The 13,973-nt window shown below is 38.8% G+C and overlaps 1 protein-coding gene across 1 annotated transcript in view; it reads left to right on the top strand.

Moving 5' to 3' along the window:
- SLCO5A1 (solute carrier organic anion transporter family member 5A1) overlaps positions 1-13,973 on the top strand; it is a 77,817-nt gene that overhangs the window by 33,198 nt on the left and 30,646 nt on the right. Inside the window, exons 3-4 of the mRNA XM_065627619.1 lie at positions 1,162-1,294; positions 6,433-6,659. Of these exons, the coding sequence (XP_065483691.1) occupies positions 1,162-1,294; positions 6,433-6,659 (360 nt within the window). The remainder of the gene's footprint in view (positions 1-1,161; positions 1,295-6,432; positions 6,660-13,973) is intronic.

Below are 13,973 nucleotides of genomic sequence, written 5' to 3'. Positions count from 1 at the left end.
GAAAGGAAAGGTGTAGAACTGGTGAGATTTAAAGGCAAGACAAATGGCAGCCTTTAAATTATCCACCTTTCGAAACCTGGAAATGAGACCAAGATTCCTAAATCTCAGCACTCAGTTCTTGGCAGCAAACAGACCAGGCGTTTTTGTCTGCCCCTACTGATGTCTCACAACTATCCCGCTACTAGAATATGCAGAGAGGTTTCCTGGGTCCTAGGTCCAGCTGCATCTTGGGCCCATGCTGAGATGTAGTCTTTTCTCGCCTCTGTCTCCCTTGCTCCTGGCAGCACTGGCATGCAAGTCAAATGGGAGCTGCGATGCTTCCCAACATGACCTGGTGCAAATGGCTGAAGGACCAGGACTAAAGGGTGTACTCTGAAGAGTATTTTGTAGAAGACACAGCAGATAGGAGCCTTCTGTTGATATCTTCTACTCTGTTATTCCAAGTGATAAGGGTTTTGCTGTTATCAGATGTTGAGACTGTGGTGATGATGTAAAATATGTGCTGGTATGGTTGCACACAAGAAACTTTTAATCACTTTTTAAATTAGGAAATTTAAAAGATAAAATGTTCTGAACAAGGCAGAAGTCTCACAGGAAATACAGTACGTATGGTCTGCTTGTATCAGTATGTAAAATAGGGGCAAGTCCATAGCTACACAGATAAAAATGTAATTCTGTCAGTCTCTAAAATAGGAATATTAGATTTCTAAACTTTGGTTCTTTTAAATCCAGTATTAGTCTGATGGTAACTAAGCTGCAATGTTGCAGTTTGGTGTCTTACATGTTTTACCCTTTGCTTTTCTGTTTGCTTACCATTCATATTTTTTTCTATTTATGTATTGAATTTTGTTTTGATTCAAAGGAAATGTTGCCAAATACGAAAAATACTGGCAAAGTCAAGTACAGCTTCCATCCAGAATACCACCATAGTATATACTTCTATCTGTGATTTGACTGAAAACATACAGAAAGCAGTAATTTTCCTATCAATATATTACTTATGCAGAAGTTGCTGCCTTTGAAGGTTGCAAAAAATGGCTTTGAAGGTTTTGGGGCTTGAAACTTCCTGCTTTAAGAGGCATCTTTTACTTTTGAATTCTACAGGCAAATAACTAATGAAACATTTTATTGACGTATGTCTCTGACCTTTTATTTTCTCAGCCATCATGTATGTAATGGGAGCACTCGGTCCTGCAGCTGGATACTTACTGGGAGGACTTCTTATTGGTTTCTATGTTGATCCGAGGACAACTGTTTATATTGACCAGAGTGATCCCCGATTCATTGGAAACTGGTAAGGGTCAACCATTTTTCAAACTACTCTCTAAATTGCTGGTAGGGAATTGAGACAGATTAGGCAATCATGTCCCTTGAGGGCTAGTTTAAGGTTGTAGGAGGAGGCCAAGGAAGAGGAGCTGTTTGCTACACAGCAGCCTCTGACAGAGAGGAAACGTTTCCGCAGAAGTGCAGGGGCACACAGGCATGGAAACCTCCTGGTTTTGGCTGCTCCGGGACTGTCTCTGGCTGCTGTGGACGCTGATGGACAATGCTCAGCACAGGGCTGGCAGGACAGAATGGCTGTGTTGCAGGGGGCCATCAGGGATCGCTGCTGCCCAGGACTGAGCTCTTCCTGCTGGAAGGCGGATTAATCCCTTCTTTGGTTTTCCAAAGCAAGCAGTGAGAAATGCTGTGTTCTGCTGAGAGATGAGAAATGGTAGACTTGGTTTACCCTGGCCTAGGAGAAGGAGATAGGATGGGGTGAGAACATAGCCTTTCCAGTCCTGTTTCTCAGGGTGATGGCTCGTGTTTAGGCAGCAGATGACATAAACCGTCACATTATTCTGTAGTAAAGAGCAGACTTTCCAGCAGCTCTGAGAGGTACCAGCCATAAGTTAAGCTGATGTCTTTGGATAGCCTTTGATATGTGGCCTCCTTCGAAAATACCTCTTTGAGGAAGCACTTCTTGAGGATGCTTGAATTGGCTGTTCCTCAGATAATTCATAAATCTGCCTTGAAATTTTCATGCAAGCCCAGAAAATACTTAAGTTCGTTATCCCAGGAGGAGAGCTCTAGTTTGTAGGCGCAGAGTGCAGTGTCAGTTCTCATACACTGGATTAGTGTTTGTCACTGCCCAATGGCAGTCGGACTGTATCTGTTTCTGTTTATCGTGCAGTGGTCTCTCCTGACAGTTTGATGTGAAAAATTGTCTCTTTGGAGTGTTCTTAAACCTTTGGAGATTTATCGTGGCTTTATTTGTCTTAATCCAAGAACATTGCTACACAAGACAGTCTAGCTGAATTTTCAGCAAGAGAAAGGCGAACTTGAGTGCTCAGTTAACCTGTGACCTTGGGGTTAATGTGTACACTGGCTTATTTCAAAGAAGAGATTTGTCATGTGAATGTGCTGCAGTGTACTTTGACTATTCTTGCATAAAAGATTTGGAATCAAAGCAAAATATTATACATTCTTCATGTAACTCTTATGTTTCATGTTTTTTTAAGAACATGTCAGAACTGGTGGTCAGTATCCAATCAGTACTTTTCAACAGAAATTGTGAACAGGCCCTTAAACATACTTGTTAATTGAAATCAGTGAGGCTATATGAATGCAGGGTAAGCTTTTCTTTTGACTTTCATGCAACTGTTGATGTAGCTGGCTTGTAGTGTGGGCATATCTGTGTGAGTTTTAACTTGAACAGCTCCAGTGAAGGTAAAATAGCCAAAGCAGCATGGACACATCAGTTGGCCGCTTCTTGGGCCGTTTGCACCAAGCTCAGTGCTGCAGCAGATGGATAGCCACTGCTGCTCATTTAAAGGTAGTTTTGATATACATGCCATGTTGTCATAGGTAAATGTGTAAGAGAGATCAGGCAAATAAATGCCTGTCCTTGCTCATGAGTTACAAGTTTAACTACACTCCTTCAAAAGAGTGAGTGGCAGGGATGGATACCCACTGCTAAGGATGGATCCCCGGCAGGAATGCTATAACCACTTAGCTCCATGGCAAGAGTTGTAAGAAGTCATCTCTTATGACTGTTTCTGTGGGCAGGCTTTGAAAACATCTGCTGTAACAGGCCTTGCAAGCAAAATAGGGAAAACAGCCTAGTCTGGGCACTTGAAAGGTTTTTTTTTTGTCAAATTGCTAAATGCATTTTATGTTTCTCCAATGTTTAATGTCACCTGATCAAAGTATCTTGGTGATTTCAATTTTGCACAGGGATGTCAGCAGAAATGATGCAAATATGACTGAAACAAGGGCAAGAAATCAGTTGTCAAAGAATCTTAGCAGGCGAGTCATATTCTAGCCAGCGTAGAAAAGTAAAAGTCATTCAGTTTCCCTTTCCATCATGTTGATTAAATCTGTGGAGACTGGCTTTCTCTGAAGGGTGTTTCAGGTCCTTGCATTACTTTTTCATTTTTCGTGCTCTCAATTTTTCCTCTTTTTAATTTCTAGGAAGCATCCCCTGCTATCAGATCTCTGATAATTTGTTTCACAATCTGTAGTGACCTGTCATAAAAGTTCACTGGTGTTCATAGCATCTGTGCCTTATTCTCTTTTATCTTTTTGAAGCTTTGCCTACCCATTACAATGGAGACTCTTGAGGTGCAAAGACTGATCCTTTGTCCCTTGCTGCTCACTGACTGCCTGGTTGCAGAGAGCTCTGGAAGTGTAGGCTTCCATTCCACTAAATGATATTTTCTGAGACTGTGACATTTTCTCCTTGCAGGGAAGTGCAGAGTAGCCAAGTTTATTTTTGTTTATGTATCTAACAATTTGAAATATAAGAGTAGTCTAGCACTTACTTCAGCTGACACATTTTTTAAAAGTAGGGTGCAGTTGCGATAAGTTAATGGGCAGTCATATTTGAGATTTCTCAGCCTTGTCTCCTTTGAAGTGAATTAGTGTCTTTGATTCCCATCTTTCCTTTATTATAGCTGTAAGGTTTCTAACATCACTTATCGCAGAGACCCTATGAAAAAATTCCATTATTAAAGGAGGTAATGATTACAGAAAAATAGTGAGTACAGCAGCTATGATATATGGCAACCAAAATTGCAGTAAAGCCTATTTTTTATTTAAGCTGTTGCTTTCTAAAAGGTAAATTGCGTATAAGCAGGACAGGTAACTTGGTTTATCTCATGAAACCTGATAAACAAACTAAGTGGTTACTTCTCAGGGTTATTTCTGATCTGATTCTTCCTTGAGTTTCATAGAACTTAGGTTTACACTCCTAGGTTTTGCACATCTGAGTTTTCTGTAGGTGCTCTGGGCTAAGTTACAGGCCAGCTGTCTATGCCAGCCCATCAAATATTTAAAACTGCTTTTTATTCAAGTGTGATGACTGTGGGGATATCTGTTTGAAATCATCCATCATGTTGTTGTCTTTGAAAACTGTTAATGTGCTATACAGGGATCTCATTAGTTGTGGAGTAGCCCGTAGCCCTTGGTGGTCTGTCAGGTGCTTTGAATCAAATTTTCTTTTGCTGACACTTTTCTGAGTGTTTGCCTAGTTATGAATCTGTTTAATACTTGGATCTTCCCATATAATCTTTCATCGGCATTCCACACAAGAAGTTTAAAGGAATTCTTCCAGCACTGTCTGGTCCTTCCTTAGCTTTAATTGCTTTTATTTGAGGTCCTAGGGCTTGTGCAGATGCCTTTGAGGTATTCTCCTGCATATTTTCTTTGACTTTAGAATACAGAAAATCAAGGGCTTTGTAATTAATACAAATCTTGTTCTGACCTCTCATTTCCCATTGTATGTGTTCTTATTGTTTTTGATATTGTCTTTTGTCTGTTTTCCAATTCTTTGACATTTTTCCAGGAAGATGTGAAGTGTAGATGGTGCAGATAATTGCATCCAGTGCTGCATTTGTGACATCTCCAGCACTCGGTATGCTGCCATAATAGTCCCTTTGGATTTGAATTTCATCTCGTGCTACATCCCAGGCCCTGTCTACTTTGCTGTTTCCCACTGAGTGGATGGTTTCAGATTTCTGCATATTATTGCCACAGATCGTTTCTTTGATCTATGCCTTTTCAGCTTGTGCCTTTGAGATCCTGAAAGAGATGTTGCTACATTTTTATACAGTCTACTGATTTATTCTCTGTCCGATAGTGCTGAGTAATCCTCCTAAAAGTCTGGTTTCTAATCCTTGTATGTTATCAGCTAAAATGAATGGAGGATTTTCTGTTTACATAATATCAAAACTAGTCAAAACTTCCAGTCACATTTGCCTCACAAAAGCTTCCCACACCATCTTTCTAACAAAAATGGTGTTACATGTGGCTGTTTGTTTGGTGTCTGCCTTTATGTAACCATTTACCACACAAGCCATTAACACGCATATGAATGTCTTCCTTTAAAAATGCAATTTGCAATATCTTTGCATTACAAGTATGAGGCCAAATGTTTTTGTTTCTTGTGCAAATAATCCTTTCTACTCAACACTTCTAAATGTCTAAAGTTTGAACAAATATATAATTAGTAGCCTCCTGTTGTAGCTTCTGGTTTTGAGTGTATAGGATTTTAAAAAAAAATGTAAAAAAATTCTTATTATGGTTTGGTATTGTAGTAATGTGATTGACTTCACTGAAACTACCAGACACTGGTATAGATTGGCATGATGGGCTGACTTTGGGTGGTTACCAGGAGCCCACCCAGCCGCTCTCTCACTCCTCCTCCTCGGCAGGATAGGGGGAGAAAATATGATGAAAAGCTTGTGGGTGGAGATAAGGACATGGAGAACACTCATCAGTTGCCATTGGGCAAAACAGACTTGACTTAAGGAAATTAATTTAATTTACTGCCAATAAATAACAGAGTAGGATAGTAAGAATTAAAACCAAAACTGCAGACGCTTTCTGCCCACCCCTCCCTTCTTCCAAGGCTCAGCTTCACTCTTGACTCTTCTACCTGCTCTGCCCCAAGTGGCTTAGGGGGATGGGGAATGGGAGTCAGGAGACTCCTACCTAGGCACTGGAAAGCAGGACAGATTTAGCGTTGTATCCATCTCAACATTTTTTCTTCTCATGCCATGGATAACTTTTTTCATGTTCTCCAGAGGAATACTGTATTGCTTTACTGGGAATTATCCAAGAAAGGCAAAGTAAAAGTGAGTATTTACTTCTCAGGACTCAGTACTGAATAATTACCAGAAGTGAAAATTTACGGGAACTCAAAGCTGACACTGTTTCATAGTATTTAATGGGTTCTGGATAAATACCTTTATCAGTAGACAAGCCAACAGAAACATCTTCTAATTAATGGGTTTAGTGCAGTGAAGGCACTCGCCCACTCCAATCTTTTAATGTCAATGTTCCATGTTTTGCAAATATGTCTTTCTAGCTATTGCAGCCTGTAATAATCATGATGTTTTTATTTCATGTAATGCGTTGGCATTCATTTCTGTTCCTGTCTTCTGGCATTAGGTGGAGTGGATTTCTTCTTTGTGCCATCGCAATGCTCCTTGTGATATTTCCAATGTTTACCTTTCCAAAAAAGCTCCCTCCTCGACATAAAAAAAAGAAAAAGAAAAAGAAGATGAACTCTGATGATGTTTCAAGCGATGATGAAGTAATGAAAGAGAAAACAAATAGCAAAATACAAGCAGACAGTGCAGTTCCTGCCTCTATGGGATTTGGAAAGAACGTTAAAGGTGAAGTTTGGTTTTAATTTTTAAATGCTTTAAATTTTATATACAGGCTCATCTAGGTTTGTATGAGTGTAATTGAAGGCATGGTTTTGACATCTTGTATTTAATGTTATGTTTTGCTATTGAGATTTTAACAGATGGTCCTCCTTTAAAATTACAGAGTGCAGTGATGAGTGTAAGACATCCGTTCACTTACATTATTGAAGTGTTTAATGTGCACTTGTAACAAGCAGGTAACCTATTTCGTATAGTTGTTACCAGACATATTTGTGCACTTTACAGTTTGTATTTGTCATACTTGCTTTAAGCCATCCTTCATAGAATAAAGTACTCTTTTAAAATATAAATGAAGCAAGTAAAAAGAATTCTAGTATGTGAGTTAAATTACATTCATGCATTTTGGTTAGTTAATTGAGAAAAATTATTTTATTTCATATGCCTTTCCTGGCTATTTTATACTGCAAGCTGTTTATTTTCAGAGGGCTAGGACAAATGAAACCTGTGCTAATTTTGAAACAAGAAGAGGATAAAAGATTGACAAGTAATAGAAATTTTTATTTTATTCAAGAAGTAGTCCACCAGTGTGAAATGTAACAGTAAGTAGTAATTGATAAAATGCCTTGGGAAGAAAGGCAGCATTGTTAACAATTAATGTGAAGCATGTACAGTTGGAGTTGACAATATAGGCTTAACAGTGTCATAATATTGAATAGTAGAGGACAAGTACCTTAATGCCTTTGTGTTGTCAATGCTGTTGTGTCCTTCTTGGATTCCATGATACGAATGCTGGTTCTACTCTTTCGTGGTAGCCTGATGAATGCAATGGGACTACGAGAAATAATGAAATGTTATTTGTACCATTAGAAGTAATTCGAACTGAAAACTTCAAGTGTTAGTTTATTGACATGAACATTAATATTAATTTTTCATTGGATATCAGTCCAGGATATAATGATTGAAAGATTTTTTAATGATACATTTATGATCTCTCCTTATACTGCGTAGGCAAGGCTTAGCAAAATGACTGTACTGGTCTTAGACTAAAGCCAGTGTAATTCTAGGTAATATTATCCACATGCATCTATATGCTTGGGGTAATGAAAGTTACTGGTAGTTTCTATGAAAGTGAAGGAAAAACAGGAGACTCTGATTTGCTTGTGGTGATTTTATTAGCTTACAAACCAGCATCTTAATCAAAGCACAGAGCAAGCAAGTTAAACCTGCAATATCAGATCTTTCAGAGCCATATTCTCCCTTTGTTTCTTAGTCTGAGATATGGTCTAATCATCCGTGCAAAGTAGCTCTAAAAGTGGTGGAGAGGCAAGACAAGTATGTTGTGTACTTCCCTCTTTGTGAGTCCCTGTACATAATGTTTTCTCCTAAATCCATAAAGCAAGTTGTGGGTTTGGGGCCTTCAAATCTACTGATCTGTGATTGCAAAAGCAGTTCAGGGCTACTCTTGTCAAGGTTTTCTCACTAACGTAGGGAAGTGGGAAAAGGGAGTTCAGTCCCTGCTGCACTCCTTACTAATGATTGCAGGCAATGTCACAGCAGAGGGACAGCTTCGTCCTGTAGGTGTGTCTGGAAAAGATAGAGGGATTCAGACAACTCTGCTTCTGAATGAGTTTGCTGATGCTGGTTCTTCATTTCCGTATGTCACTACAGGCACAGCAGATACACAGAAAACAAGTGTAATTTTAGGAGAATCTTTCCTAGTACTTTTTTCACAGAAATGAAAACTACTGTATATCTCATTTTAGCATGTATTTTTCTAATATATATCTGCCCAAATGTGTACCATACCTTCTACAAATTCCTATATTACTATATTAGTTGAGCCACCAAATTAGAACTTCTCATATACAAAACTTTTCATTTTCTCTAGAGGAGAAACTTCACCACCTGAAGCAGTGAAAAGTGACATTGTATTCCACATGTCAGAAAGATACCAAGCAAGTCAAGATAACACACAGAAAAGTGTTTTACTATAAGCTGATAATAGCTTTCCCATTAGGTGTCATTTATCCTAGCAGAGAGGGCCTGCAGCAGGAATGCACTATCATTCAATTATTTTTCAAGTTTAAGTGGGCTTTATGGAATGAGATCATGCCTCAAGCTTCTCATTTGAGGCAATTTTGTTTATAATGGGAAGGAAAAAGGGATCACATGTGTCCAAGTCATTTAGCAGTGCTTCTTCTGAGGTGCAGTGTACATTTTATACTTCCCATTGAATGTCAGGGCTTCATCTTTTTTTAGAACGATGGGCAGAAACTCCACTCAGGCAGTAGCCAGGAGACTGGTGATTTAGTAGGTCACGTCTTCTGTTCTGTACTAATAAATATCAGTGATGTCATAGTCTGCTGTGACAGAGGTCAGTGCCATTAAATCTGTAAAATCCGTGCAGCTTTGGTAAGAAAAGTTGCAGGGAAGAAACTGTGTTGATCTTCTGATATGGTGTTGTCTTGCCTGGGAAGGCCGGCAAAATTATTCTTGTCATACTGTAACTTGTCCTAATTTGACTCAAGTTAGTTCTCTAGATTAATGAAAAGGAATCAAAAAGGCATGACAGGAGAGGGCCTGGGTCCTTTTTCCTGCAATGGTTGCCAGTATAGGCTGAAGAAATAAAATAAAATAAAATAAAATAAAATAAAGCTCGTTCTGGCTGCAAGTAGCCTCCAACTTCAGTGACCTGAGCTTTATTTTGGCCTATGGTAGAGCTGGGATCAGATAAAAATACAGATACATCTTTGCTTTTTCTCAAGTTTTGAGATACAAGGGCTTGGAACTCAGTCTTCTATTTATGTTGCAAGTAAACAACATGAGAGGGAGATTGCTTCTGAGGCAGGTATCAAAATTATTAAATAAAACATTAAATAGGTCACAGGAGGAAGGAAATTGGATGTAGTTTATTGGGAGAAATACAGGTGGTGTAGGCAACATGAGCTAGAGGAGATTTATCATGAAGAAGCCACAGTTCAATCTCATTCATGCAGATAAATCATGAACCTGAGCAGACAAAATCACCATTTTCATTTATTACATGGATACCCTTAGGGTTTCATACTAGGGAAACGGTATATGCAGTCCTCTTTATTTCTCACTGTAGTGAAACTTACTGTGCAATTAGATAAAGGAGCAGTGTAAAGAAACCAGATGTATTTATTACTCACCTAAAATGTACTGATCTAATCCAGAGGGTGTTAATGAATTACATGTATTTTTCAGCCTTTATTTTATTTTATTTTATTTTATTTTATTTTATTTTATTTTATTATTTTATTTTATTTTATTTTATTTTAATTTTTTGTTAATGTTTTGAATTTTGTTCCCATATACATATAAGTAAACAAGAACCCAGCCCTTTCTAAAATGTAGAATATTCCCATCTGCCTTTTCATGTCTATCAGCTGTCGTGTGCCCTTCCCAATCTGACCCTGCTGAGACAGTATAATAATGCTTATCAGGGCATCAGCAAAGGTAAAAGAAACTCCTGAGGAGCTCGTGGTTGTAGCTGGAGTTTCTGCAGTACCCGAGGATTAGTTGGCAGGGATCAGAAGAGGGGGAGACAACAGTGGTCTGTGTGCCGGGGCGCTTGGCGAGCACTGTAAATGTCAGAGAGTTCAGCACACCGTGGGCTGGAGATCCTACTGTGCCACTGACCTTGAGCGAGTCTCTTTCCCCTCGCCCTTTCTTAGACCATTCTGAAGAGCTCAAAATAGAAAAGGTTGGTGTGGCCCCGTGCAGTGATGAGCAGAGTTAGCTGGAGCCGCGAGGAACTGCTTTGAGTCAAGTTAACAAAAGTAATAATCAGATCAGACTTGCTCCGAACCTCTCTACTCTTGATGGGATATTAGGGGCTATTCAACGATCTGGCCACCACTCAGGTGCTAAAGGAATGTCCTGAAAATGCCTGAGTTGAGTGAGGTTGTTGAAATGGTATGTGATAAGATAGTGAAATACATGGCAAAATATTATTCTAGAATTTAGTGACTAGCCCTGTGCAAAATATATTTGAAGCAGTGGTATGTGACTGAAAATGCTCATTTTCATTCTGATAAACAATTCAGAAATTCTACCTCAAATCTTGGCTCTGCCTTATACTACACGATAGCAGGAGGTGCCCCTGAGACCTCGGTGTGGTGGCAGCCTCCTTCGGAGCTGCAGACTTGGGTAGTGCTGTCCCAGCCTGGAGCACCAGCAGAAAGGAGGTCCTCTGGCTAATGTCTGCATCACCCTCACAAGGGGCTTGGCTGATAAACTACAAGAGGACAGTGCTGTAGACTGGGATGGATTATTCCCCTGGTTGTATCCTTTGTACTGCCTTAGCCTAGATGCGCAGGAACAGGGACAGAAGAAAATATATTAAATTATTAAGTAGGAGGTGAAGTCAGAATTATTTGAGGTTTTATTGAAATTCTGTTTACAGTGCTTGAAGAGTTTGGCTTATAGCAGTATTTATGAATATTTGTGTTGCTTCCAGATTTTACTTCTACTTTTCTTCTACTTTTCCGTTACCATGAATCAGTGGTCCAGCACACGAGTGAAAGCAAATGAGTACTAGCTAGAGAAAAAATATTATCAAAGACCATGAAAGGAAGAAAATTGCCAGTAGACTAGCAAACCAGTCCAGCAAAGCAGGTTTCAGTTTACTCTTAGTTACATATTAGGTTATTAAAAAAAAAATAATATGGGGATGTTTAAGATTTGAATTACTACACTGAAGAGTAAACATGGTTGCAGCCATACTGAAAGATCGTTTCAGTTTTAGGAATGTAATTGAAAGGGATTTATTTGTTCAAATGACCGAACGAGGGAGACTGCAAGTTCTCATAGGTTTGTTTCTGATGCACGCTTGCAAAAACACGAGATGTTTTTTGAAGATCTCCTAAAAATTGGAACCAGACAGGTTTAATAATAGCCTTGAAATTAAAGCCTAGGCCTGTAGCTAGTCACACAAAAATAATGTGACATTGAAATGTTTTAAATGCATGATTGATAATGTAGTACAAAGGATCCTTGAAGTTTTTAGCATTCTTGTTTTTTACTAGAATTAATGTGGTTGAAATATATGGAGTACTTACAGTGCATTTTTATTATACGTTTTTAAATTCAGAAGTGCAATACAGATTCTGTCATACAAGATTTGACTGTAACCATAGGATGAAATCAGGGAAAGCCTAATTCTAAATATGTATTTTTATTTGCAACTTTCTTACTATATCCAAGTTTTCCTTGCATGCCAGACGGTTACTTTTTATAAGTCACAGAGAGCTTCAACCCTCAACTGCTCCAGGTGGTACGTATTAGTGCAGCATGCAGGAATAATCTGTTTTATTTCATGCCAAAAATGACAGTAATCAGCAGAGCTGTTCCCTGAAGAATCTTTCACACAAGTGTAAGAGAACTTATTCCAAGACACTGAGTTTTATCTTTTTATCAGTAGAAATCCAATTTGAAAATGGTAATTAGTTTTGAAATTAATAATGACCTTTAGACTGAGTGCTTAGATGAGATGCAAGTAGGACTCAACAGAAAGTACAGCTCTACATCCAAACACCAGAGCGAAATGTTTGTTAGCTCTGCAGTAGTTTACCTAATTAGTTCTTCAGATTCTTTAGATCAAAAATTCTAAATTATACATTTTCCTGAAGTTCACTTTTACCAGGAAGAGCTAAACTTTACCAGTTATTATGATATTTGGACCAGGCCCTTTAAAATAATGGATTTAGCATAGATCAGCCCTTGGCTGAGGACTTCCACTTCATTTCTACAAAGAGCACTTAGTACATCATCCTAATAAAATGATATTTCTCTCTGTGATGCCCAGTCTTCTGCAAGTTACTACCTGCAGGGGGAGAAGCACTTGGTCCTGCACCTTGTCCCTGGGGAAATCCTGCTGCATCTGGCCCGCAGCAGCCGTTTTCTTAAACTGCATCTTCGCCATTAGCGACCAATGACAGAACCCGAGGGAACGGCAGGAAGATGTGCCAGGGGAGGTTTAGGTTGGACATGAGGAAAAGGTTCTTCCCCCAGAGGGTGGTGGACACCTGAACAGGCTCCCCAGGGAGGTGTCACGGCCCCAACCCTGACAGTGTTCAAGAAGAGACTGGACAAGGCCCTCAGATACATGGTGTGAACTGTGGGGTTGTCCTGTGCAGGGACAGGAGCTGGACTCGATGATCCTTGTGGGTCCCTTCCAACTCAGGACGTTCTATGATTCTATAATTCTATGAGAGGCTTTGCAAAAGATGGGTTAGAGCCTCTTGTCTCTTGCCCTTTGGTTTCTTTTTTGCATCTAAGACCCCACCAGCTAACCCAACCCAGCCCAAGCCACCCCAAAAATAGACACAAAGGCAAAGCTCATGAGGTTTGAAGGCTGATGATTTGTAGATGTATTGTAGATCTTTCATTTTTTTCCCCTCTTTCATTTTCTTGTGAACAATGAGATGAATTTTGAACAGATGCATTTTGAACATGCAGCAAATTTGCCAATAAGTACTGATACTATTTTGTCTTTGTACTTGCTACTGTAGTTTCTGAAGGTGTACAGTTGCATTACAGTTTCAATTTATTCATGTTGATATTATATTTTCTCATACTTCTGTTACTTTATCTCTTTCTGTTCTTCTATTGCAAACAGTGCCACATTTAAAAAAAAATCTGTAGGTGCTAAAAACCATTAAGATTCAAATATATGGGTGCTTCTTAATATGATTTATTCATTACTTATTTCCACCAAATTTTGTATTTAACGTTTAATATGTTTCTTCATAGAAGCAGCAAGAGAGCATTAAAATTATAAACCTGTACTCATAATGAATTCAACATAAATTTTGATGGCCAGCATAAGCTAAGACTGGATGTAGTCAGACAACTTAGGTGCTAATTTGCAGCCTGACAAATTTTGACATAACGAGAGTCTAAATTCTGTTTGCTTTAATACAGATAACCTGCTGGAGTTAATGGATGAAGTGAGACAGATTTTTGACATGGCAACTCTTAACATCAATAAAATTCTCACTCAGGAACTCTTACTCAACTTGTTGTGTTTCTAATGGGCACTCCTGTCATTGAACTCAATGGGCTTTGATTCAAGCAGCATGAAAAAACCCAAACCTTAGTAGGTTACATGTAACACTTGAAGAGAAAATCTGATCTCAGTAGAAGCCCCAAGGAAAAAAAAAGAAACATGTTTAAAATCACACCATGTAATCTGAAAATATTAAGTCTTCAACAGAGTTATCATCATCTTGTTATCTTGATGATAATTTATTGTCACTACAGGACTGAATTAAAAGTATTTAAGTGTTTCTTTAA

The sequence above is a fragment of the Caloenas nicobarica genome, chromosome 2, assembly GCF_036013445.1.
Source record: "Caloenas nicobarica isolate bCalNic1 chromosome 2, bCalNic1.hap1, whole genome shotgun sequence".
Classification (NCBI taxonomy): domain Eukaryota; kingdom Metazoa; phylum Chordata; class Aves; order Columbiformes; family Columbidae; genus Caloenas; species Caloenas nicobarica.
The sequence above is the reverse complement of the archived record's forward strand: the minus strand, read 5'-3'. Positions and strand labels throughout refer to the sequence as shown.